The following is a 27,748-nucleotide window of genomic DNA, read 5'->3' on the forward strand; positions in this document are numbered from 1 at the left end:
AAAATACAATGTTTTCCCCTGCATATATCAGACGTAGATGGATGTTTCATCTTAGGTAGAGGCTCTTTTAATACACTATTAGATAGATCAGACAGGCGGCTTCAAAAAAACAAAGATTTGTTTCAAAAAAGACAAAAGACCAACTGTATTGATTGGGTCATGTGGTCATTCACAGCAGCTAAGAATAGAGGTGTAGGTTGCTGATTAAAGAGGAAAATAAGAAGAGGAATGCATTAAAAGAAACACTTTTCAGGAACTTTTGGGCTTCTTTGTTGTCGTACCCAGAGTCAGTAAAAACAGTTAGATATCATTTTTCATCTCTGTACTAGAGAGGTTCAGCATGTGTTTAGCCTTACTTAGCACAAACACTTGAAGTAAGTGGAAACCGTTATCCTAGTTCCGTCAAAAGTGAAATAATACAGCTTCCATATTGGCTTTTTTTTGTAATAGCATATTTTGTGTCTTTAATCCATGCCTAAATAGAATCCAAAATAGAAGACGTTAGGCTTTAAGAAGCATTCAGCATCTCAGAAGTTCTGTCTTGATTGTAAAGTTGTCAGCTGTGCAAACTTTTGTAATTGATCAAAACCCAGGTTACTCTCAGAAGTATTGACGAGTGTCTTACTAGACAACAGAATCCAACATGTACAGTAAATAAGACAGTTTGGGATTTGTTGGAAGGCATATTTGTTCATTTGTGATGCAGGTGAACAGTTTGCCCCGGCTTGCAGTCTTTGAGCTAATTTAAGCTCCATACTGGACAGACAGACATGGAAATTGATATTGATCTTCTCTTCTGACTGTGACTGTTTTGATGGCAAACAGACATATTCCCCAACATGCTGAAAAGTTCTGTCCACAAGTTCCTTCACAGTTGTTACCGTGATTTCAGCTCGTACTATTCTGGATATTTTATTTTATTCCATTTTATGTCATGTTTCTTTTTTGGGGTTACTGTATTTGTAATTTTTAATCTCTCTATCACACGAACAGTAGATTGCTTGAACTGGCAAAACACAGGAATTTTAAAGTTGGACTTTATAACCTTCTAATCTGGTGAGCCAGATCATATCCTGAAGCAGACAAGCTCACAGAAATTTTATCAGAAGATTTTCTGAGCTCCAATCCAAGCACAGTGCAAATACATTGTAGCATGAGAAATGAGCATATGAGTAAAGACATAGCAGGAATATAGAACAGATGGATTACAGGAGACATTTATAGACGTTTCCCAGGCTAGGTCTGAATGTTACATTGCTGCAATAGATCTATATGACTGGTTCTCAGAAATTTCATCAAAACGATGAGCAAAATGTCGCCTGTGAGTATCCATAAAGTATAGATCTCATATTCTTTAATAACATTTTTCATGCACATGTCTGTCTCCCTCTGTGGGTGTCTAGTGTCCAATATCTCCCTCATCATATTTCTGCCTCCTTGTAACTTTTTACCCCCAGCATTTGGCCATAATGAGTGTCCAGACCCTGGCATTCCTATCAACGCTCGCCGCTTCGGAGACAGCTTCCAGCTCGGCAGCTCCATCTCCGTGGTCTGCGAGGACGGTTTTATCAAGACGCAAGGAACCGAGACCATCTCCTGTCAGTTAGAAAGAGGGAAAGTCATGTGGAGTGGTCCCATCCCTAAATGTGAAGGTAAATATTGACTAGATTGCTGATTAAACTATTAAGTTGGGAACAATGTGTCATCCAAGATACGGTATCATCATTACCACAGCGTAAAGACCCAGGAGGAATTTATCTGCTGTCAGTTTGACAGAGGGAAATAATGGAGGTTAATGGTCAGTTAACCTGGGATAGGACTTTTACTCTGCTACTACAGATACAGATAGCCTACACATATTCTGACTAGGAATATGAAACCCAGTCTTGTAAGGTATAAGTATGAAGTAATCTTTTGAATAATCTGTCTGAAGTTAATGGCACACATATGAATATGTTAGATTTAATGGGATGTAATTATCATAGTGGTATGTTATAAAGAAACAGAGAAAACTGTAACCACTTCCTTTAAAAGGTAACTTAAGTCCCCTTATTAGTCATTACACCACTCCACTATAATTTTCATGTCCATTTCACAGTTTTAACACTGGCATTTATCCATACTGGTTAAAGTCAGTAATTATATTTGAATTTAAATATAGGGTCATTTTTCAAATTTACGCAAGATCTTAAAAAAAAAAAAAAAGACTCTTGGGAACTACAGTTTATAGGACAAAAGCACTGACAGTGTGGAAGTGTTTTAGTTATAATTCCAACAACAGATATAATTAACTTTCAGTATTTCTGACAGAGCTACTCTTGATGGAGCTGTTGATAGTACAAAGAAAATTCATGTTAATTGTGCTCCAGGTCAATTAATGGCCCTAGATCCATTGTAGCTAGCAGTGTGTGTGCAACTACTTGAATGGTAAATTTCACTTGCCTGGCTGTATAAGTTAAATGCTAAACACCATAAAATTTAAAAGAAGTGTGGGACAGAATGGCTTCTGGCCAGTGCAATGTGGTGATAACAGTTAACTTTCTCATCTGTATCTCATTTAGTGTTGTGAAGGATGTCAATGAATATTCTTGACTGTTCCCTTTCCCTTTTATATTTTGAATGTAATGTGTGTATATATATACATTTTTTTCAACTCTCTTTAGTGATTTTCGTCATTTTGAACATAAAACATAACAGGCAGTAATACAGACAACATACACATTAAGGTCATTAAATTATAGTAAATTATGTATCTCAAAATGAAACATAGACAGATGAAGGGGATTAATTAAAAAAAATATGTGTTGTGGTTAAAATAATAAATAAAGGGCTGCCAAATTCTGTAAAACTTTCTTTCCTGATTTTTCAGTAACATCTGTCATAAGCTTTGAATAAGTTGGGGTCGCCTTTTGTTTCCAATTACTTGCCTATTCATAAAAATTATGAACAGATTTAGAAAGTAAAACCAAGAGCTGTATCTCATGCAGCCAGTGGATGACCCCACACTGACTGAGTCAATCGATCACATGACTGGGAAGCTATTGAGCTAAAATGCTACAGTAATATTTACATATAAAAATTACTAAAAATTATGAACAGATTTAAAATATAAAATCAAGAGGTGTATCTCACGCAGCCAGTGGAGTAGTATGACCCAAACTGAGCATGTTTTTTATGTTGTTGTTTTTTTAAATGTATTGTAAGTTGGAGAGCCGCATTCTTATTGGCCAAGAGCCGTGGGTTGGCCACCCCTGAACTAACCGCTTCAACATAATCTTTTTCTGTATATTTTTGTCCACTACATCTCTCTTTTTCTTTCTCTTCTCGTCTAGCTCCGTGTGGAGGCCACTATTCAGCTCCAAGTGGAGTGATTCTGTCTCCTGGTTGGCCTGGTTACTATAAAGACTCCCTCAGCTGTGAGTGGGTGATTGAATCAGAACCTGGGCGCTCCATCAAAATCACATTTGACAGGTGGGTGGTTTAATTCCTTGATTCTGCATCTTATAAAAGCTCCCAGAGCTTTGAATGGGCAGAACTGTGCAGATTCATCAGAATCACCATCGATTACTTCTGACAAGCAAAGATTTACACGATTTAAAGTTCATTGGGATTTACCACGAATAAAATTATGATTTCTTAAATATCATAGGCTGTTTTTTTATTATCATTGAGAGCTGCATGTTGATCAGGAAGTGCTGGTTAATATTTTGGTTTATGTTATGTCTTCTCTGAGCTGCGAACTGGTGGCTTTAGAGAATCCTTTCAATTAATTTTTCATGGGTTGGAGCTTCTGTTTCAACTTTATTTCATTGTAAAGTGTATTCAACAAAATTGGCTCAACATTCTTTAGAGGACTTGAGAGACTGGAACTTTTCTTCCTCTCCCCCTACAGCATGTTAACTCAATTAAAAAGGATTTCAGTGAAGTTTACAAAATTCTTATCACCATAAAGGTAATGATCAAGAAATTGAAATGTTTTGTGATTTCTGTCTTACAGGTTCCAGACAGAGCTGGGTTATGACTTCTTGGAGATCCATGATGGGCCAAACCTCCTGTCTCCCCTGGTTGGCTCCTTTAATGGCACCCAGGTGCCTCAGTTCCTGTTCAGCAGCAGCAACTTTCTGTATCTGCTGTTTACCACCGATAACAGCCGTTCAAACGCTGGCTTCAAAATATTATATGAAAGTAAGGAAGAAACAAATGCAGTATATGTATGCACACTCCCTGTGGGCATTCACTCATGAATGCAAAGCTGACTTAAAGATAATGTCCTTTCTTTTTTACATATCTGAAAAGTACGCATGCAGTTAATGTGTATAAAACTGATCCATATGCTGAGTAAATAAGAAAATAATGAGAATATGTTTTGCAGAAATGTATTTTCACAGTGTCTCTGTAAATACAGACTCAGTAGGGTGCAACATCACAGTCGTCCACACACAGTTTCACAAGCTGGCCACACATGAAGTCATCACCTGCAAAAACCACACAACCATGATTGCACAGCATGGTGCTGTATGTGGAGACTCGTGCCATCTGTGAGATTTAGAGCGTACAGATCATGCAGAAAGTCTTCATATGGTTTCCTTTTGTCTTTCTTTAAGGTGTTACAGTGGACAGCTACTCGTGTCTGGACCCTGGTATTCCTGTCAATGGTATCCGGTATGGACAGGATTTCTCCATCGGCTCCACTGTGTCATTTGGTTGTGATTCTGGCTACAAACTCAGCCATGAGGAGCCACTAGTGTGTGAGAAGAACCACTGGTGGAGCCACCCTTTGCCTACATGTGATGGTAAATCTCAGAAAAGCTTCTTATTTTACATTGTGACACAGTAGATGCTGAGATTTCAACAACATAAACAAGAGAAAGAGGTTTCTTTGAATATAATATGTCCTCTGTCATCATCAGGTCACATTACAAACTTTGATGTTATTCCCTGCTCTGCATTGTACACTGATCTGATCTGTTTCATCATGAACTATACATGAGTTTCAAGATTAAAAGGGTACACTGAGTGAAACAGAACATTTCCTCTTGACCTTGGTGCAGATACAGTGCACACAATATGCAGTGTGGGAAGACACACTGACATGACATGGCCCAAGGTCAACTTGACTGCGGTCCTACTGATGGTAGTACACTGATAAATTACAAATGAGCAGCTTTGTTCTGACATGAAATACCCACCACTGAAAAATGACATTCATACTCATCAGTGGAAAAAAAAATTCTGAAGATGAAAGGTAAAAGCAGTTCACAGAAATAATTATTATTTCTAAAGACTTCACCCAAAACAATTTGGAGACTAATACAGATTATCAAGCTTATCTTTTACAATAGCCTGAGAGAAGCTGGGTGTGTGAGAAAGATCAGGAGTGGAGCCACCATCCCTATATTGAGAGCTGAGTCACTTAGAACATGCTGTTCTGCGACAAAACCACTGGTTGAATTCCACGCACAGACACACACTCACACACACCTGCAAAGGCATATACACACACAGCCACATGCACTTAGACCGTGGTGTTCGTAGGGGCAATTTGCAGTGAAGGCTGCTGTGGCTGTTAGGGGATGATTTGAGGAGAAGATGAGAGATCCCCCGGCACCTACAATGTGTGCGTGTGCGTGCACACAAGCATGTGTACTGTATGTCAAAATTATATGTGTGCTTGTGCCTGCATGTGTGTGTGGGGCTTTAATCCAGGGGCTTCCTGTCACCCCCTCTCCTGTGTGAACTGTGAACACAGGAAGGTTTGAGGTAAGGGTGATGAGAGCCTGTGTTGGCTGTCACCTCCTCTCTCTTCTCTCTGAAATCAAGGAGTGGGTGGGTTGGGTGGGTGAGTGGGGGGAGGGGGAGGTTCTTGCCCCCCCACCCCCTCCTTGTTCCAATCATGGTGGAGCAGAATAGGAGAAAGGCAGTAGAGATGTGACACTGCTGCATCATTTTTGGGGTGGCTTGCTTGGTTCGGCTTGTTGGCTCATTGGCTTCTTACCACATTTGAATTGCACATTTCCTTGGACTGGCAGTCCCCCTTTTTTTTTGGAGGGAGCTGCATATAAACATCAAGCACACTGCCTGGAATTTACAGACTGAATGCCATTAGACTGTGTTTACACTGTATGCACCATACAGATATTGGAAATATTTGCTGCTGTGGTTGGTGAGAAATGGTCTATGCTGATGATTGACAACTAGTACACAATGAACAGTGCCGAAGGCAGCTGATTAAGCGGTGGAAAATGTAGCAGAATTCAAATGTCGTTCATACTGTAAATACTCAGAGAGATGAAAATGGGAAACATCTTCTATTTAATGTCTTAATCTATATAAAATGAACAAGATGATGGCAAAATTATGAACACAGAAGTCATACAGAACAATCTAAAGATTCATCCATTTTAAACCAGCGTAGTAATGTTATGATTATGTTTTAAGAATGGCAAAATATAAATCAGCCTTTGAGTTGGAGGATTGTTTTACCACTTGTATGAATTTAAATATAATTTAATCATAATTGAAATCATTCTGTTAGCCTTTTTGAAGAGCAAAAAATGGTGTTGAAGTGGAGTCACTCAGCAGCACTTGATTCAGTCTCAAAAAAAAGAAAAAGAGAACGGATAGAGAGGCCTCCCAACAACAGTGGTGGAGGCATAGCTAGATGAGAGGACGTGAAAAGGAAAAAATGGACAGATAGCGAGAGAAAGAAACTGGCAGAGATGGAGATGTAATGCAGTGTTTCAAATTTCTCACATAGCTCAGTGTTTAACATTAAGAGCTTCCTGGCAGAGAAGTATTCATAATTAATAGAACAGTCTGTGCATGCAAGCTTTTGTGCATGAGTCACTGTGTCAGGGTGTGCGTGCATGTATTTGTTTAGTTTGGAAATGCTCTCACTCCTCACCCTTGTTTTGGGGGAGGCTCTTACGAACCATGGAGGTCGAGTGTGAAGATACTGGTGTTCCTCTCTGGTTTGAACACACTGTCAGTGTCTGACACATCTCTTTTATGAGGTTATGGCACTGGTCAGCAGTGGAAATGCATGTAAGTTGGAGGTTTCCAGCTTCTATGTGCCAGGTTGAACGTCCTGCTCTAGGAAACTTTAGCAGGTTTGACCTTCTCCCTGCTGCACTGCCACCGTTGCACTTTTGAGGTAATGTTATGGCATTTTATCGGCATATTGTAAGAGAAAATGACAGGCCAGTCGGCTAACTCTAAGATGAAGCAACCGGAGCGAGTTGAAATGAAGCACCTTGCAATACATGCATGCATTAGTATGCATAGAATCAGCAACAGATTTTTACAAACTTTTCTGAAGACCCAGTCTCAGCTCTGAGCATCTCTGTGCAGCTCAACTCTCATCCTGCATAACAATGTGCACAGTTGAACCGTGTGCAAAACTTGCAGGGTTATCCTAAGGCCATACTGAGAGCTTCAAAAAGTTTGAAGCAGTCCCAAAGAAACATCTGTATTGCTTCGCTGCTTTGAATATTACTGCTTCGAATTGCCGCACATTAAACTGTATTAATAGAAAACATATCTCAGAAACAAAAGATGTTTGCAGTTTCTGCACACTTGTGAGCATTGATATTGCAGAATACTATCTTAAATTACATCAACGTTTTTGTCTCATAGCTCAATTTCCTGCTGAAACCCAAAGCAACAAAATCTTGTAGACAGATTTCAGATCCTCTACCTCTCAGCAAAAAATATACTTATTGTCCAGATGGTTACTTGGTACATAACAAACAACTTTGCAGTAACTCATTCCTGTTTTCATATGTTTTCATGAAAACTTGTCACTGTTATTACTTCTGAAAAAAAATGACTTTTTGAATTGAAAACAATCAGTTAACACCTCGCTAATTTGATAGTGGTTATCAGTGTAGTTGAATACGCATTAGAGGTTGTAATAAGTCATTTAGTTATGGAAGGTGTTACATTTGCATCAGGGATTTTTGTAACTTGAGCTCATTATAGCTAAACATAGAAGCTGAAGTGTACCCTTTGTCCTGCTGCAGACAGGTGCTATCATCTCACTGTCATTGTCATTATATGTGTTAGCCCTCACAGAGTGTACCTGCATGTGCTTTAATAGAATCCTCTTTATCGACTTTTACACTAATTATGTGACAGCTGCTTCTGTTCGGTGAGCATGCCACAACTGAAAACCAATAAACAAGTTTGTGTAATTCACATACCAGCAGTTAAACTGATGAGTTCGTTTAAACATAATCGCTGACATTGAACTACCTCAGATAAACAGAAAATAATCCATTATTTATATTTAAACCCAGTGTTTGGTAGATTTTCCACCATCACAGTAATATCATAATTTTGTGTTTGTGCAACATGACACAAATTTTGCAGTTGTCACTGCAAAAAGAACCTGTGTGTGTGTGTCTCTGTCACTGTCTATCTCCTCCACTCTTGTAGCATTTATGTGTGGGTATGCTCGTGTGTACGTGCTGTAAGTACTATTAGAGGTCCACGGGGAAACATTATCTGTTTGAGCTATCAACAATCTGATGCTAACCTTCTCTCTGCCTCTGCCCCCTGTCTCTGCATATCTCTCTCTCCCTCTCTCTCTCTCTCTCTGCCTCTCTCTCTCTTTCACTCTGTCTCTCTCAATCTATCCAGCTCTCTGTGGCGGAGATGTTAGAGGTCCCTGGGGAACCATCCTTAGTCCCGGCTATCCAGACAGCTACCCTTCATCTCTCAACTGTACCTGGACTGTTGAAGTCAGCCACGGGAAAGGCAAGAGACACACACACACACACACACACACACACACTACTTGATAGAGAGAGACAGAGTGAAAGACAGCACCAAGCAGCACACAGAGTAGTGCAGAAACAGCTACTGTATACTACACCCACAGACTTGGATAACATGAACTTTTTTTTTAGTATTTTCTAACTTTCATGGGATGTTAAAACATAAAATCACTTGGTTATTCAATAATTATGATAAGAATACTCTGTTGTCGATATCTTACATCATAGTATTATTCTACTGTAATAATTTCAGTGTATTATAATCTGAATAATAACTGAAGATATATTAGTCCATTCAGAGAATGAAACCACCTTCTAGTTTTACCCCTACCCAATCTATTTTTCAACTTATATGTGTGTGTGGGTGTGTGGGTGTATGTGTGTGTGTGGGTGTGTGTGTCTTCAACAGGAGTCCAGTTTCAGTTCAATTCTTTTCATCTGGAGGACCAACACGATTACCTCTTGGTAACTGAGAACGGGAGTTTCCTGCAACCACTGGCTCGCCTGACTGGCAACGAGTTGCCTAGCAACATCAACGCTGGTCTCTATGGCAACTTCAAAGCCCAGCTTCGGTTCATCTCTGACTTTTCCATTTCATATGAGGGCTTCAACATAACTTTCTCTGGTAATTTACTTTTCCATACTCATCCCGTGCCATTATACTCAACAGGATGTCGATTTAATTTACCATCACTTTAGTCAAATCAAGGAGTTGACTTTCCTCTCTTTAGTTCTCATACTGAGACGCCAGCTTGATTCTGTAGAACAATGTGTTTTTCTTTTTAAATCCAAACCAGGAATTGTGAAACACAGTCATATAATAACACCCATTATGAATTTTGCACAGGATCGGCCTAGAAACCCACGCAAAGAGGATGCAAGACACCACAGTGAAATAATAGCCTCCCTTCTCTTTAAAGCCTCCCTTTCAAGAGAAGAAAACAGAGCAGTGTTTCTACTTAGACAGAGACAGTTGCAGTCTCTTAATGTGCAATGATCAGTGATAGCTTTACTTTGTGCTCTGAGATTTTGAGAAATACTGTTTCAGTGGAGTGGAACCAGCAGCAAATCCACACACACCCTGTGTGCCCACAAAGCTTAGTACTGAAACCAGTGTCTCACCCACCGTTATCTCATATTCAAATCCAGACCGACCTGAAGTTTCACAATCCAAACCAACACATACAAAGTCACTCATTTTAAAGCTCACCCAGGTTGATTTAACAGGGGGTTTGCATGATGGCTGGTCTGTGGTTTCCTGCTGGGTGGTGTGATGCACTGTTTCATTCAGATGTGCGAAACACTCTCAGTCAGCTCCAACTTGTTGTTGACATAAGGCAAAATGACACAACGATACTGAAGATGCAGCAACCATCTGTCCTCCTTCCCAAAGTGACTCCCTGTTGCTATCAGTCAGTATTTTGATTTGTTTTCTTATTATTTTAATTTTTCTACTCAGTTTTTTGTCTGTCTCATGTTTATTTATCTACACCTGTGAATTAATATAATGTACAGTATTTTTGACCCATTGCACATTTGTGCAAAGTTGTTCAAATAAGCAGGAGCATGGACAGATTTTACATATCTACCTGGCACAGCACATCCATTAAAAAATAAAACTAAATGTTTTTAGTAAATAAATATAAAAGTAAAATAACTTACATTTTTCATGCGAAGCCAACAAAAAACTTTTGCTGTGTAACTTTTCCTCTAAATGGAGATGTTTCACCACCAGCCTCAAGGACTACCAATAAACCCTTTTCATGAATAGCAACGCTGAGGCAACATGAAACTGAATGTAATCTGTCTTTAAACAACACAAAAGAAGAAAAATAGATATAGATGGATTCCTTATAGTCTCACCTGTGGTATTTTAAGATTGTGCAGAAGTCGGCTGCCGTCCTGATCCGTGGTTGTGTTAAGGAGCACATTTAAGACAAACACCAAGGCTACAGGTGTCCTTCATAACTCACAATCCTTTGCCTGACTCTCCTTTCAACACTTTTCTATTGACTCTGAAACGAAGGAGCACTTGAGTCGTATACACACTATATACTGTATGTCAGTCAATATACAGTGAAGGATGTTGCAGCACCTCCCAGATGGCAAAGGCTGATTCTCCAGAAGGTCACACATGCAAGGTGTCACCATAAATGTGACTCACCAGTCATAACATGCCGTGTGAAACTGCAGCACACTCTGAAATACACACATCATCACATCAGTCTTCACCCACATGAAGTAGATCTCACCAAACACAATCAACAAGTTTGGCTGCAGCTGACATGATGGAGTCAGTTGTTCACCATTGTTCTTAAGCTCTTATGCAAAGGTTATATTTTAATGGACTGCATTAGTTTTTAATCATAAGAGTTACTGAATTATTGAAAGAGGTTAGTCTGCGTTTGCAACTTTCAGTTAATATTTAATGGCTGTGATGTCAGTCTTATTGTAGTTATTAAAGTGGATTTTTCTGGACTTTTCTTGGAGAGTGATAGGTATCGATTTGATGATTGAACACTATTTGTAGAAAAATGATGTTATACTCTAATCTCATAATGTTTCATTTACTCTAATGGCACATTTAGATTATTCAATAATATAGTATGTATTCTAAAAGCCAGTTTTCATAGTGCCATTTTATATGTTGAGTCATGTTGTGTACTCAATTTCCATTTGTTTTCTGTAGAATATACTTTGGAGCCATGTGAGGACCCTGGGATGCCGCGGTTCGGCAGGAGAAACGGCTACAGTTTCGGTGTCGGTGACACGCTGTCTTTTTCCTGCAATATGGGCTACCGCCTAGAGGGGGCACCAGAGTTAGTCTGTCTGGGAGGTGGGCGGAGAATGTGGAGCGCTCCTCTACCAAGATGTGTCGGTATGTGGTTTTATCACTGCTGTTATCTTTGACCACACTATCACACTTAGTGGTAGCAGAACACAGTTTGCCTGTTGAGTTTTGTGGCGAGTCAGGTGCCACAGAAAATTTCTAGATATGTAAAGATATTTTATATTGAGAATAGTACAGTTAGATTTTTAGCCACCAAGCAGGGTGTAGTCCTTCACATTTACTGCATTATGAAGTGTATGAGTTAAAAACACTGTTTGATGTCTTATGTGTGATCCTCCAATACACCTCACTCTCAGTATAAGAAAATAATTTCTCATCTGTTTCCATTGCTATAATTTCAATGATAATACTAAATAGTACCTTCTAATTCACAAACAGAGGCAAATAAGAGTTGAATGAATGGAACTAATGATGGAAACAGAGCTTAGCTGCAGTGACCAGAGAACATGTTGAGCTGTTTTGCTGCTGATAGGTTTCCCTCTTAGGTTCTTGGTAAACATAAGAAATTCTGTGAACCTGCACAGCCTCAGTTCAAAAGCCAGCAGCCACACAAGGTCGTCTTTGTTTGCTTTTACAAGACAGTGAGGGAGACGGTGCAGCACAAAGTTAAAGTTAAGTGACTGGAAAACATTTTTAGAATAATTTAGAACAGACACGGAGCACGTCAAGTCTTTCTGCTTCCCCTTTGGAAGGAGGTTTTCTAGTTAATGTGCCCCCTGTCCTTGTTCTTTTTTTAATCTGTTCCAAAAATATCATAAATACAGTAAACTACAATGACTCTAACCTGGATAGGACCTCCTCAGTCAACAGTCTGCGTAAAAGCCACAGATATTCAAGCCACATTTGAGTTACTAGATGAGCAGTAAATGTCAGTGATATTTCTTCAAGTGGGCAGAGAGTTTTGGCAGTGTCACAGCCCTGCACCACCTTTATAATTATGACCTTTGTATCAAGGACATCAGAAATACAACTGCATTTTTCAATTCAACACAGGAATATTTTTAGGATTTTTGTTGTTGTTGTTGTTGTTGTTTTCAAAAGTGATAAAGACAGAATGCAAAATACAATATTAAAACCAAACACACAATACATGGGAAGAACACAAAGATATTAAATAAAGACCTCGGGGACGAGAAAAGGTCAGAGTTGGATTTACAAACTCAACATTCAACAATACTCCAAAATGAGGTAACTGAAGCACCTATGGAGCAGTGAAAGCAGCAAGCAAAAAGGTGCATGTCACTACAAAATGAACTTGAATTTAATGGCGGTATGAATACAGTCAAAGCAGAGAAGTGTTAATTGAACCATGAACACAGTTTGCAGTGAAGACGTGTTCATTAGACTTAAAAATGTCTCACCTGGGGTGGAAAATGTGAATATTCAGGGATGCACCACTAATTAATTTATGTACAAAAGCAAAAGCAAATGCCAAACATATTTAATGGGAATATAAGTGCAATAAAGGATTTCTCAGTTCTCACAGTTCTACAAATGTGTAATTACAATCATTTTACATACAAACTGTCATGCAAACATAGTATACACTCTACGTAAGTCTTTAATTGATAGGCAGCAAAGGAACACTGCAACAACAGACACATCAACTTTGTGTCAAGATGAGAGTAATAATAATGGCAACTATATATACAGATAAATTATATATTTGTTCATTGTCCGTGACCAAAGCAATTGCTCTGTGGGCGCCACAGGTGGTCATGTGAAATGTCTGATGCTGTTTACTCATGAGGATCAATACTGTGTACTCATAACTCCAGGGTCTTTGCAATTAAGAAACATGTAAAATGAGATTTGATTCGGGTGAAAATGATGAATCAATACCTTGCGATGATAAAAGCACATGGCAAAGGAAGCAACACTGAGTGCCTCTGCCGTCAATCACAGGGTCATTTTCAGCAATAGTGCGAGAAGCATGGGGCTGTACATGTGTAGAGGGAGAGGCATTAATGTCCAGTCCAAGAGCCCAAGAGCAGACTCATGAGGGAGAATATTGTACAAAACCACAGTTATTTTCAGCACTGCACAATATTTGCAGTGCCAGGTTTTTACGTCTTTGGCTCTTTGTCATCAACGTGCGAAGACTGATAATGCAAAGAGGTGGGAGTGGAGTTGCGTGCCGGTGTTCTATGCTGTTGAGCAGTTTGCTATATTTAGTACCTGTGTGTTTTGTTGCATTGCTACATGATGTGCTGAGGAGCAAAGAGGAAAGGAAAGGAGAGATTAGAACATCAACCATGTGCTGTTATTACCATACTGTAGCTGGAAACTTTAACTAAGATTGTTTAACTAAGAACTGTTGCTGTCACCTCAGTAAAGTGGAGGACACTAATCATTGAAAGACAAGAAGCTAAAAGGTGTTTTTCGGTGTGATTTTAATTAACTAAAAGATGTACCTCACAGCTTTAAAGTGTTGCTTTGTTGGCATTTGTGATTTTACATGAGGCTGTACTTACCCTAGCAGCTCAAACATATTGTCTTCTTAAGGTGCTGTCCAGAAGGGAGTAGGAGGGGTACTGACCTCCTTCTGGCGTCTTTTCTTTCTCAGGCTCGTTGTGCTTGTGTACAATTTTTGGAAATTACCTTCCATGTAGCACTTTTGTTAAGGTAAAGGAGTCTGAGATGGGAGAGAAAAGAGAAAATAAAGAAAAGTGAAGTGAGTAGGATAGGGAAAGAGAAAACCGGTGAGAAGCACGTGAAGGTTGATTGAAGTAGAGGAGGGTAAAGGGGGCACTATTCATATAGAAGGAGAGAGAGAGCAAGGGAGTTAAAGAGGGAGAGGGTGGAGAGGTAATTTTCTAAATGGAAAGGGTAGCAGCGTGATTTATTGACGATATGACAGCTGTAATATGACTATTACACCAGTAGAGACACAGAGAGGGACAGAACGGGAGGGGGAGTGAGAGAAAAAGAGGTAGAGAGGGACAGAGATACTGTAGATAGAAGGCACATGCGAGAAGTGCAGAGAGTGGGTCTCTTTAGGTAAATTAGTTTCTGAATTTTACTACCTGCCCATTCTCCGTGACAGAAGTAGATAGCTGACAATACAGCTGTTTAAAAGGGCTGTTAAATTACAGTCACACACACTCACACTCACACACAGGCACACACGCACGTGCGCACACACACAAGGTATTCACCTGTTTATCGGGAAAAAAGAACCACCATCTTTTCATTCTCAGCACAACCTGTTTATATTCAGAAGTACCAAACAACCTGGGTCATTATGTGACCATATGGAGAAACATTTAATGTTTCTCCATATGGTCACATCACAATATTATAACACTGTATATATTTTAATTGCATGGTTTCTATCTTTGTTCTCAGCGGAGTGTGGTTCCTCAGTTATAAACAATGAAGGGATCCTTCTCTCGCCAAACTACCCGATGAACTACGACAACAACCACGAATGCATCTATAGCATCCAGGTAATAAATCAGTGTTTTTTCAGACTAAAAGCAAAAGGTTTTATGAAAAAGTAAAAAGTCATCATTTCATTATCTTTGCTTGCCATTAAATCTGATTTGGATTTGATGTGGACTTCAGGTGCAGGCTGGGAAAGGCATCAACATCTCTGCTAGAACCTTTCATCTCGCCCAAGGGGATATACTGAAGGTAAACACACAACACACACATTGATACTTCTGTCATTCTCCTTGTTTGGTTTTTGTGTCAGTAATGATCTGCGTCATCATGAGCTCATTGTGCTGTTGTGTTTTGTTTTTTTTTACAGATTTATGATGGCAAAGACAACACAGCCCATGTTCTTGGAGCCTTCACAGGATCATCTATGTTGGGTCTAACACTAATTTCCACATCAAACCATCTCTGGCTAGAATTTTACAGCGATGCAGAAAGTACAGGAGAAGGATTCAAACTGGTGTATTCCAGTAAGTTAACGCAAAATATAGTTAAAGTTTATACACTTTTGCACATTTACACACATGTTGTTAAAGTACTTCCATTTAGGATATCTTAAAGAAATAGTTACAATTTTGAATGAATCTGATCTTAAATTCATTATGTGTAATAAAAACAAATCTTTTCTGCCATCTTTTCTAGAAAAAAATGTTGTGCTCAAACATAAATAAGCTCCATGGTGGAGAAATAACACCATGTGAAGTGCATAGACAGATGTACTGTATGATGCATATAGAACACAGGTAACTCATTATAATGTTTAATGATGGCAGTGTAAAATGAAATGAACACATGCTGTGATTTGGTAGGTGGACCAGTCAGGCACTAGCTTGTAGACTGCACCATATGTTGTACAAAGTGTGGTGGGTGATGAAGGTAAAGCCAAACTGGTAAATATTCATATGGGTGATTATGACCCAGCTCTCGTGGGAGGATGGTTCTTCACATCGACTAAATTATTATTTAGAATTAATTATTATAAAGACCTGGCACATCCTGAAGAGGATGAGTATACTGTACATGACTTGAAGCATTATGCTGTTGGTGGAAAAAGACTAAAACTAGTCAGTATAAGAATCATATTCATTCAGCAATCAAATGGCACATATTCTACACTAATTCCCGACAAATGTAACATACTTTGTTTAATCTATTTAACTCTAAATGGTGCTAATTTGTGAAACCATTAATGAACTGATTAAGAACTGATTAATAGGAGCACTTTAAAGAAACATGTCAAGTTTGATTAACAAAGCTCTGAGAGAGCTCTGGTTTAAGCGTAGGATGGGGCATTAAAAGGTGCACTGTGATGTTTGTGCATTGGTCAGTGTCCTTTTAGATGTATGACTTGAATGAAACAATCTAAGTGTATAAATAAAAAGTCCTACAGGATCATTAACATGGTGCTTTGAAGTTGTATTGTCTGGATACAAAATGCACATCACCCACTTCCTTCTCTGCAACTTGACTTTTTCATCCTAATGCACATAAAAGGTTCTCTGCACTAACAAACAAGTAACACTCAGCAATTTGCGTTTGTTTAATATGTTATGGGTTTTATAGTATATATGTAAAGCACGCAGAGAACAATTTGAGATGGGCAAACATTCACACTGTATGTCAGGGTGATGGCAAACGTGTTCAGACTGTAGAGTGGTAAAAGTACAGCTTTGCAAATGGCCATTTTAAGGATTTAGACATGCACCCACTGCAGTCTTCCAGGAGATGACTCAAATCCTGGCACGCCTCGTCTTCCAGGTAATACCGAAGATCAAATCCTGGTTAAAGTCTTATAAGGATAAGCTATTTATATACCTCTTCATATCCTGCTCTTCAGAATTGTGCACATGAATAAACAGAATAATCAGAATATTACCATGGAAACTGAGCTTAAAGAGACTGTGAAAAACAACTTAAATTGGATAAGATGTATACATGCAACAGTATCACTCCTAATATAAGTATGTTTCGTATATCTTTTTGTTTTTTTTATTAAATCAGGATGCTAGCTTAACAGGATCTGTGATATCAGCAAGCTCATAAACAGAATACTAAAGTGTGCCAGATATTAATGGAATATTGCTGTGCATCTAAATAACACTAATTCTGTTTTCTCCAGTGGGTGCTAGATGTCCCTGAGCGACTATTTTGAAAAGTACACACTTTAAAGATCTTTCTCTTTCTTTTTATTTCCAGGTTTTGAATTGTCTCACTGTGAAGACCCAGGTGTGCCTCAGTTTGGCTTCAAGGTCAACGACCAAGGCCATTTCTCCGGGAGCAGCATCACATACAGATGTGAGCCTGGATACACTCTGCATGGGGCTTCCACACTGAAGTGTATGACGGGAGAGAGGAGAGCCTGGGATAACCCTCTGCCCTCTTGTATCGGTATGTCTCTTGCTATTAAGTAACCATTTACACTTTGAAAAGAGGTTTTGCTGAAAATATACACACAGATGTTTACACCTGTAAATGTAGATGCAGATTTAATTAATATAACATTGACTTAAACTTTTCAATAGGTTTTATATAGGTCGTCCACATCACTTCTGTCTACAGGCATCATTGGAATCGTTTTTTGAAACAGATTTTGCACATTGAAAAAATCATCATACCGTGAATGAATATCAACATAATTAGATTCTTTTTCTCCTTAGAGTGTTTTTTTCTTACATAATTGATTAGAGTTTTTAAGTAGCAGGAAACATTGGTGTAGTAGAAGCTTTACAATACACTACAGACTTTATGCAAACTCTGCTTACATGACATTCATTCAGTAATCTGGAAAGAAAACAGATGGAAGCAAATTTCCTGTGAAATCACTCTTGCCATTTGTTGTGATATCTCACACTACACTAGTTTTAAAGTCTCAATGAAAAGTCTGTTTGTTTCAGGAGGCTTCACCACCTGGACTCTCGGTGCCCAAATGACCCATTCCTTTTCCTTTAGGGGGCATTTGCTCTCTGATCTTAGAGACTGCCCTCATTTGCCCAATGCTCTGCTATGTGCTAAAACATACCCAAACACTTACAAACACACACAGTTCATCTTACAGTATGTGTACTGTTGCTCATTTATAACTAGGGAATAATATTTTATCGGCCAAATCTTGGATGTAATAATTTAATTGGCCGATATATCGGCTATCAGAATTTTCTATTTCCTAATATCGACATCAGCATCAGCCACAAAAAATCCATATCGGTCCGGCCCCATTTATAACCTCCACTTATGTTCCTTCTTTCTCTCTAAAGGGATAAATGGCAAACCTGTTTGCTAGAACTGCTTCATAAACACATTTTAATCAATTTGGTTTTGCTACAGACTGGTAATATCAAAACATGTGCCATTTTAGGGAAACAATACAATCTACTGGGAAGTAGCTCCCCTTTGAGTATTGACATATTTCTAAATATTCCATTATAACATCATTGCCTTTCTAATTCATTTTTCAGGGCGTCATACTGATGGGATATCATATCAACACCACATTCCCAAATATTGATGTCAACAAGTCAATAACGGTCTTTTACTGGCAGTGCAATTTCTGGCCTCCAGAACTTACACACAAACACACGCACACACAGACATGCTAACACATCCATCAGTGAATTAGTTTGTAGTGCCTGAAATGCTTTGATCTGTATGTTATTTTAAGCTCATTTGGAGAAAATTTAATTTCCTCCAAGTAGGTATTTGGTTGAATAATGATTACATTCTCTAATTAAACCCAAACAAATGCTAAGCCTGTGCCGAGTGACACACAAAATGGCTGCTGCAGCTGTGCCCCAGATGGGGGCTATAAGCATAACAGCAAGCCCAGTGTTTTAAGCACCTTTCTTCCTTCATTGCTGCCTCTGAACTTCCTGATTTTGGATTCAGCTTAATAAGTCTCTTTCCCTCTCACTATCAATAATGAAAGACTCATAAAACCACTGGCTGATATTCTCTGACTTTATATTTTAGCAGTGACACACTATGACCTCAGCTAACCTCCAGTCTTAATATTATATTGCCTCTTATTATTACTTGTAGTGTTTCCTCTTTACCCCCTTTGGTTCCTGACTTTCTCCTTTGCCTCTTCTCCTTTCTCTTTTCCACATCCCAACTCTTCATATTGCTCCTATTACTGGAGATAATATATTTCAGTGATGAAGGGAGGAGAGCCTGGGGAGGGACGAACATGGGGAGGGAAGAGAGGCAGAGAGGGGAGGAAGATTGTGAAAATATATAACCAAGAGAGACAAAGAGAGAAAGGGGGGGGATTATTTTCTGTTATATAATGTGTGGTGACTTCTTTAGGGAGAATGCAGCATCAGCACTTTGCCTCCTCTTCCTCCTCTTCTCTTTTCTGAGTGAAAAACACAGAGGGACATGGAGGGGAGAGAGTTCTTGTCCTTCCAAATCCATTTGTCTCTGTGTGGTGATCGTTGAATCACTGCCCAGTGGCTACTGAGGTGAACCTAGTGGATCTGATTACCTTGATAAACAATTGCCACGGACTGATAAATGGCTGACTTGTCATAGTTCACATGCTACATACCTAAATCCACACATACACACTTTTCAGTGCTCATTGGTGTCACAGTGTCACAGTTGTGCTAATCAGACGGATGGAGACATACTATAGAACCGGGGTTTGTGTGTTTGATACAGTTTGTAATGTCTTTTATCTCTGTGCTGTGCTACTTGCAGCGGAGTGCGGAGGTCGTTTTAAGGGCGAGTCATCAGGGAGGATTCTTTCTCCCGGATACCCATTTCCCTATGACAATAATCTGCGCTGCACCTGGACCATTGAGGTGGACTCAGGAAATATTGTGAGGTAAAGTGGAGTATGAACATTAAAATACAGTGTGTTCATTAAAAAGTGAAATTTAACATTAATTTACTTGAGTTGGAATCTTAAAGCAATGTGACAATGTAAAATTGACAATGCATTTTTTAATACGATAGGCATATTGTAAGCAATGGTTACGTTCTCCTTAAAAAATGCAAGTAAAGGGAGTCATAGTCTGTCTTCAGCTGTTTGTCCTCTATAACAAAGACTGTTTTGACACACACAGCAGGCATTTAAACGGGGTCATGTTTATATTGTTTGTGATCTTTTATTTTTTATTTTTCTTGTCAATTGCAGTCTTCAGTTCTTGGCCTTTGACACAGAAGCCAGCCACGACATGCTGAAGGTCTGGGACGGACCACCTGAAAATGAGATGTCTTTGTCAGAGCTCAGTGGGTCTCTGCTTCCTGAGGGAATTCACTCCACGCTGAATACTGTCACTGTTCAGTTTGAGACTGATTTCTATATCAGCAAGTCAGGATTTGCCATTCAGTTTTCCAGTAAGTGATGTCAATAACTCAAGGACTAAGTATTCTGAATATGAGAGATTGTGGTCATTTTATTATTTTTGCACTGAAGTTCCCTGTGTCATGTAAAAAAAAATATATATATATATATATAAGCTGGACCAGCTTTTCAGATTGATAATTTGTTTGTTTCTCAGTGAGTCTGAATATGTTTCTTTCTAGTGAATGTTCATTTGCCAAAAATTTTACACATTGTTGTGAATATCAACAACATAAACAAAATCCAAATCTCCACAATGGTTTTACTTGAAAATCTCACTTGACCAGTCATAACTGATGTTGGCTGATATTTGATAATACACGATAGTAAACATTTACTTTAATTAGCACTGATTACATGAGTTAATGCATTAGTTCAATAACTATCCAGTGTGGCTGATTTATATTATTCCTCTCCCCTGTCTCCTCTATTCCCTCTTCTTCCGTCCTGTCCTCTATCTCCCTCTCCCTCTCTGTCCAGGCTCAGTAGCAACAGCCTGCAGAGACCCAGGTGTACCGATGAATGGCAGTCGAAGTGGAGATGGCCGAGAGCCGGGGGATTCAGTGTCCTTTCAGTGTGACCCGGGTTACGAGCTCCAGGGAGATGACAAAATCACCTGTATACAAGTGGATAACAGATACTACTGGCAGCCCAGCCCGCCTGTCTGCATAGGTGAAAAGTCCAGCTTCTATGTGTTTATAGTGACATACAATATATAACACACAATATATGTTCTGAATATACAGTATAGAGGAGTTGTTTAGGGTTCATCACCTTGCTCAATGACACATCTGTATTTGAATGGTTAGGGGGACTGTATAAAAAGGATAATGTTAAATGGTTTGAACTTCCTACTTAATACATACAGCATACTACTATTTCATTATCCTACCCAACTCCCTGCATACAGTACTACTAGTGCCTTTGAATGAGAATTGTGTAACTTAGATTCCCCTGTAAAATGAAATAAAAAGAAAACATTGTGCTGAGTGAATTGAAATATTTTTTTCATCCTGCATGGTTTCGCTTGAGAGAATATTTAAATTTTATGATATTTTAAGACTTATCTTTGCTTGTGTTCCCATGATAGCTCCTTGTGGAGGAAACCTAACAGGCTCCAATGGATTTATTCTCTCTCCTAACTACCCTCATCCCTACCCTCACTCCAAGGACTGCGATTGGCTCATTGCTGTCAACTCTGACTATGTCTTGTCCCTGGCCTTCATCAGGTAACTCTACATGTCAGCTGAAGCTTTAACATCAAAGCCTGTGTTAATCTTAAACTGATTCACTGAGCATGTTCTTTTATATCACTGTTTGTTGTCTTTCTTAACCAAATCCATTATGAAATGTGCAAAGAAAATGGACTGAAGACAATTGGGCAAGTGGTAATTTTGACCCTGTAACACAAGAGTAAACAAGGAAAATTATAGAACCATGAAAAACAAGCCCGCCTTCTGGTATCTTTTTGATGCGCTGAGCCTCAGAGGCTAAAAAAACATAATACTCAGATAATAAGGGTCTTGTAAATGACCCTTGTAAAAGGGACAATGCTTCTCGTTGTCCACCCTGCAACATACTGCATGTTGGAAATGCTCTGATTTCTTATATAAATGAAAAAACCCACTCTCCAAACAGCCATGTTCCTGGTGATTATATTAAATGTCAGAACTGGCTCTATTTTGTACTTCTGTTCTCACCATCTTTTTCCCTCCTCTTTCCTCTAGTTTCAACATTGAGCCAAACTACGATTTCCTGTATATCTACGATGGTCCAGATAGCAACAGTCCTCTCATTGGTAGCTTCCAGGACAGCAAACTCCCAGAGAGGATTGAGAGCAGCTCAAATACCATGCATTTAGCATTTCGCAGTGATGGATCTGTTTCTTACACTGGTTTCCACCTGGAATACAAAGGTAAAATATTCTATCAATAGCAGCAACTCCCTTATATAAAATCTATACTAATTGAGTAGCTTGTAAAATAAGTGAAACTACAGACTACAAAACTTTTTTACAGGGGGGCTTTTTAATAACACATGCATGGTTCAGTACAGTTTGGTCAGTAAATGCATCAAAAATATGATCCTGATTATAAAACTTCATGCAGCATCCCATCATTTATTCTACATTAAGTATTTAGTGGATTATATTTTGAATGAGGACACCTGGGAATTTACTGAACACACGTATGTCTGATGTTTCTGATGAAAATAAATACTCATTCCAGCTGGCACAGTTTTTATAGTCACTTTGTAACTGTCAGTTATTGGAAAATCATAGTAATATACAGTGTTTGATGTAATTGCATCAGGGACCGTTTCCTGTCCTGTTTGTTTTTCATATCTAAGGTAACATGGGAATTAACTCTTTTAGGTTTTCATAGTGAATGTGACAGTGTGTTTCAGATCACTCCCAAGATGACACAGTGTGTTTAGAAATATAAAATTTTCACTTTACACAAAGAGAACCACCACATTACTCCTTAACGCTCAGTACACATGTACATGCAGTAAAGCCTCCCACACTAATGACAGTGTTCATCATGCTGAATATAAGATGAAAAGGAAGGATTCCCCTCCCTGCAAAGTCCCCACTGAACTGATGTCTGTTGCAATAGTCCGTATGAGAGATGAGTTTGATTCACATGCACAAAAGAATCATCACTATCTTCAGGTGGACTCAGGAATTAACTTTTAAGTTGATACAGGGTGGCTGCTAATCTTTTGGGAAGTGAGCCAAAGCCATAATTTACAAGGTTCATGTACCATACTAAAGCCAGGGGATGAAGTTATCCTTCTTGCTCCATCTCTGGCAAAGACAGCTAAGTCAAACAGACTATTAAAAAGGCCAACGGAGTGCCTGCCTTATTTGATTATGGCTTGGGACGTAGTTATTATTAATTTTACTTGGTTTTGAATTTGATTATTCATGTGTGCCTGTCTCTTGTTCTTTGCTTCATCCTCTCTCTCGCTCACTCACTCGTTCTCTTTGTTTCTGTCTAGCTAAACTGAGGGAATCGTGTTTCGACCCAGGTGTGGTTCTGAATGGGACCAGGCTGGGATCTGATTATAAGCTGGGCTCTACTGTCACCTTCTACTGTGAAGCAGGATATGTTTTGCAGGTACAAACAGATAGATGAATGGGTGAAGGAAAGGTTGGTCGGTGAAATGGGGTTTTTGGTGATGTTTTTGGTTGGTTTGTTGAAAGAGTAGTTGATTGCTTCATTGTGGAAGGTTGGTTGTTGAGGATTTTCTTTAAAGTTTAATGTATTTCCTTTAGGGATATTCTACCCTAACCTGCAGTATGGGAGATGATGGCCGACCTGGGTGGAACAGGGCGTTGCCTAGCTGTCAAGGTAACACGCACTAAATAAAACAACACAAAATCTGTGTGTTATGTTGCTGTGTATGTATTTTATGCCTCACATGTGTATGTTATTTCTGCAGCACCCTGTGGAAGTCGTTCTACAGGAACAGAAGGGACTGTTTTATCTCCTAATTTCCCCAGAAACTACACCTCCAGTCAGACGTGTGTCTACTCTATATCTGTACCTAGAGAGTTTGGTAAGTTCATTCATTCATACAAAGCTTCACACAGTTTCACATTTCATTGAACCAAGAAGTAGTCATTTCTGTGTAAAATAAATGTATTTTTTATTTTAGAAAAAGGAATCAAAGGCAAGTGCATAGCACTCCGTAAAAGTCAGAAATGAAACCTGTGATCACAGTTTTCTTTGACATGAATTCTCTTATTGTTCTTTTGCTCAGTGAAAGAAAGTGACATTAAAACTTGTATTACTTTTAATGGGGACACCATGGAACCCCCAGAAGGACACTGGTCTTTAAACTGACAGGAGAAGCTAGTACAGATATTGTGATGATCAAAAAACCCTCTCTGGCTATATATTTTAATGCAGGTCAGGGTTTCATCATTGAGATGACATTTAAAGATGAGGCTAGATTTATCTTCCCATGTGTGATCAGTGGTCTTTAAGCCACCCATAACCACCACATTATGAAGATATGAATATTGTAAAGGATTCTTCATATCAACTGAGCCTGTGCTGGGAATCTGGGGTCATTTGAGAAAAGGAAAGGGTCCTGAATATTTGATATCAGTATAAAATTGTTAAAATTAACTACAGTCATATTAAATGTCCTTCAAAATGTGTTGTATACCGAGCTAAATTTACAGTTTAATCTGATGTACATTAGATTTGCATTGTTATCAGTGCAAACACAATCAATATGGAGTAAAACATTTAACCCCTCTCTTGACCTTAGAAATAGTGGTTTGGTGAAACAATCCCATTGGAGATCCACACTTAATAGCCTTTTCTGGATCTTTGAACTATATCGTATGTCTTCATATGACATTGCAATTGGGAGTTTGCTCAGTGGTAATGGAGATCGATTGGTGGACATAGAAGCTCGGAGCTGTTAAGAGATCATAGTAGTTGAAAGACTCAATTGTTATTTTTGACCTTGGAAATAGTTTGACATTGTTTCATTAGAAAATATGGTTGGAGGTAGGGTTATCAATGTCATTCCATTTTCAAGATAACATTTGTGCCCCCAATCACAGTAGTACATATTGACATCTAAATTATTGGTTTACTCATTGGGTCTGACTTGAGCTTTCACAACATGGAGCTTTTATCAGTAATTGGTGGATATAATGTTCAATTATGCCCTGTGGTAATATGAATAAATCTCATCTTTCCCCAAGGCTGTTGATGGTTGATGTCTCATTATATTTGCATAGCAACTTTTGGAGTGTCAGCTCCGTGTAGACGTTTTGACTGAAGGGAGCTAACATTTGTTGGCCTACATATTGTATAAGGCACACAGACGGGCTCCATGAACCTCCGACACAGGGTAAAAGACAGATTGTTTTGTTAAGTTGCGGTGCCGGAGCTTTTACAACATGCCCAGTTGTTTTTTTTAAGCAGCCGTCAATCTCATAAAAAAATAATACATCTATAACTCGTGTTCTTACAACAATCAAAGGTTACGGGCTCAATGATGCAGTAACTATGCTATCAAAACCGTCTGATGATCAGAGAAGCTGAAACAAATGATTGATGTTTCACCGCTCATACAAATGACTCCGTCGGTTTCAACACCAGGTGGGGAAAACCCTTGGCATTTATCCCTGTGGAGATACCACACCTCCTGTTGAATGAGGACATGGCTGAGGACACCCGCTCAGGCAGCTCATCAGGAGGCATGGCAGCTCCACAGGGATCGATGCCCAGGTTTTCTCCATCTGATGTCAAGAGCCGACAAAGCCTTTCAAATGAGCGGTGAAACATTTTCAGTCATTTGATAGCAAGTTCAGTCGACTGATTCAAACTTTGCTGTGATCACTTATCTCTGTGTGTCTGTGCGTGTGGACATGTGGCTTTGTTTTGTGGTGACTTTGTGGCGGTGGTCAATCCTCCATGATACCCTGACAGTGTATAAACTACTTCTCATGTGCTTTATGAATCTGTGTGTGAATGTTGGTGCATGTGTGTCTTCATGCCTGAAGTCTGTGCTGCTCTGAACAGATTTCAGCTGTGATGTCTTCCACCTTGCTCAGCAGTATGTCGATAATACAGCAGAGAATGATGGAAACCTTAATCACTCTGATTTCCTTAAAATCTATACACAGACGGAGCTTTTAAGGATTTCTGCTGACTGGCAGAATCTTGTCATTCTTTATGTCCACTAAACACCCTGCTGCTATACACATCCTTATGTACAACCATGACAGGGCTATAAGATATATATATGCAAGAGGTTAGGTTCATCCACTCTATAGGGCTAACCTCCTTTTTGATCATTTGTTTTTTTAATGTCAGATTCTCTTCTACACCTGCAGGGACAATGCCAATTGAAAATCCAGTGTTTTATTTCTGTTCTCCATTGCTTGGCATTATTTTAATACAAAACAAGGTTTCACATGAAAGCAGACTGGGTATTGTTTGTGAGTCAGAGGAGTGCGTTTGCAAAATGCAGGTCATGCTTTAGAAGAACTCCACAAGAGAGAACCAACCTTGTACAAAACGACCAGTGACCTTCTTTTAGCATAATATCCTCGGCAAATATACAGATTTGATTTTTTACAGCTCAGCCTTTGGGGCCACAGAGAGAGATGTTTGAAGTCCAGTAGAGAATACAGAAAAACATATTGCCTTACTGGCATAAGTAAATTAAAGTAAGTTTTTGCAGAGACCAGCATTTCACACTAGCAGCTGAGCAGTGATACACCAACTGAAGTGGTTGGGGTAGGGGGGTATGCTGGACTTGCACAATGAAAATAAGGTGATTTTGATTTAGATTATTTAGTGTCCTGATGTGTAATTTGTGCCAGTAGTTGGCTTCAGATAGAGGCTGACACTGCAGCTTAATAACATTTAAATTGGGTATTACAGGTTAATTTTATCATTGGAAGGTCAGGTGCAGACAGTGGCATGGAATAATAATTTGTCACCTTTGAGTGTAGCTAACTCATCTCTTTATCTGTCCTTTTTCTCATTTTTATCCCCAGTCCTCTTTGGTCAGTTTGTGTTGTTCCAGACATCACTCAATGATGTGGTGGAGATCTACGATGGACCCACTCAACAAAACACACTACTGTCTTCTCTTTCTGGGTCCCACTCTGGTAAGGATGAGTGGCTGGAAGGAATGAGAAATGGAGAGAGGGATTATTTGACAGGCCTCACGGTATCTCCAACTTTTATAACTCTGTCTCATTCTGACTAGGTGAGTCTCTCCCTCTGAGTTCGGGAAACCAGATCACCATCAAGTTTACCACAGTCGGACCAGAAACTGCTAAGGGATTCCACTTCGTCTACCAAGGTCAGAAAATAAGTTTAAGACTTTTTACACCTCAGGGTTTGCAGAACAGGCTTGTATACTTCGTATTGAATTTTCCCATACTACAGTAGCAGTGACGGGTTGTGTGTGTTGAAGTAGTTTGGACCCCTTACGTCTGAGGGCTGTGGGACGTCCAGCCTCTGGGCCGCTTTTGGCCCTCGAGACAATTTGATCCGACCCTGGAGACAATTCATAAATACAGAATTGTTCCAAAGTGTCAGCTCATCTTAAAGAACCGTCACAGAGGGGATTACTGATACAGCACGGCATATTGAAAAAGCACTGAAATACAATTTCCAGTTTTTCTCTCTGGCCGCAAATGAAACAACAAATATAACAAATACTGTCCAACTAGCTGTGTGCGTGGGATTACTGCTGAGTTTGATACAAGGGGGGAATTGCTGTCTTTGCAAGCCAAGTATGGAGCATTAGAGAGGTTAGTGTGATATATGTGTTCAATAATTTAGTATT

General features: G+C 39.1%; 1 protein-coding gene across 1 annotated transcript in view; it reads left to right on the forward strand.

Annotated features, from left to right (window-relative positions):
* The window catches only part of csmd3b (CUB and Sushi multiple domains 3b), a 328,749-nt gene that overhangs the window by 239,524 nt on the left and 61,477 nt on the right, over window positions 1-27,748 (forward strand). The window contains exons 16-36 of the mRNA XM_085791506.1: window positions 1,458-1,652; window positions 3,333-3,471; window positions 3,998-4,185; window positions 4,605-4,793; window positions 8,641-8,757; window positions 9,187-9,402; window positions 11,467-11,655; window positions 14,977-15,077; window positions 15,196-15,264; window positions 15,383-15,539; window positions 17,266-17,457; window positions 19,765-19,891; window positions 20,204-20,406; window positions 20,894-21,085; window positions 21,504-21,642; window positions 22,141-22,328; window positions 23,417-23,535; window positions 23,694-23,769; window positions 23,861-23,977; window positions 26,949-27,062; window positions 27,164-27,259. Of these exons, the coding sequence (XP_085647632.1) occupies window positions 1,458-1,652; window positions 3,333-3,471; window positions 3,998-4,185; window positions 4,605-4,793; window positions 8,641-8,757; window positions 9,187-9,402; window positions 11,467-11,655; window positions 14,977-15,077; window positions 15,196-15,264; window positions 15,383-15,539; window positions 17,266-17,457; window positions 19,765-19,891; window positions 20,204-20,406; window positions 20,894-21,085; window positions 21,504-21,642; window positions 22,141-22,328; window positions 23,417-23,535; window positions 23,694-23,769; window positions 23,861-23,977; window positions 26,949-27,062; window positions 27,164-27,259 (3,123 nt within the window). The remainder of the gene's footprint in view (window positions 1-1,457; window positions 1,653-3,332; window positions 3,472-3,997; window positions 4,186-4,604; window positions 4,794-8,640; window positions 8,758-9,186; window positions 9,403-11,466; window positions 11,656-14,976; window positions 15,078-15,195; window positions 15,265-15,382; window positions 15,540-17,265; window positions 17,458-19,764; window positions 19,892-20,203; window positions 20,407-20,893; window positions 21,086-21,503; window positions 21,643-22,140; window positions 22,329-23,416; window positions 23,536-23,693; window positions 23,770-23,860; window positions 23,978-26,948; window positions 27,063-27,163; window positions 27,260-27,748) is intronic.

This window comes from Trachurus japonicus, chromosome 11 (genome assembly GCF_045865225.1).
Source record: "Trachurus japonicus isolate A0001 chromosome 11, Traja_1.0".
Taxonomy (NCBI): domain Eukaryota; kingdom Metazoa; phylum Chordata; class Actinopteri; order Carangiformes; family Carangidae; genus Trachurus; species Trachurus japonicus.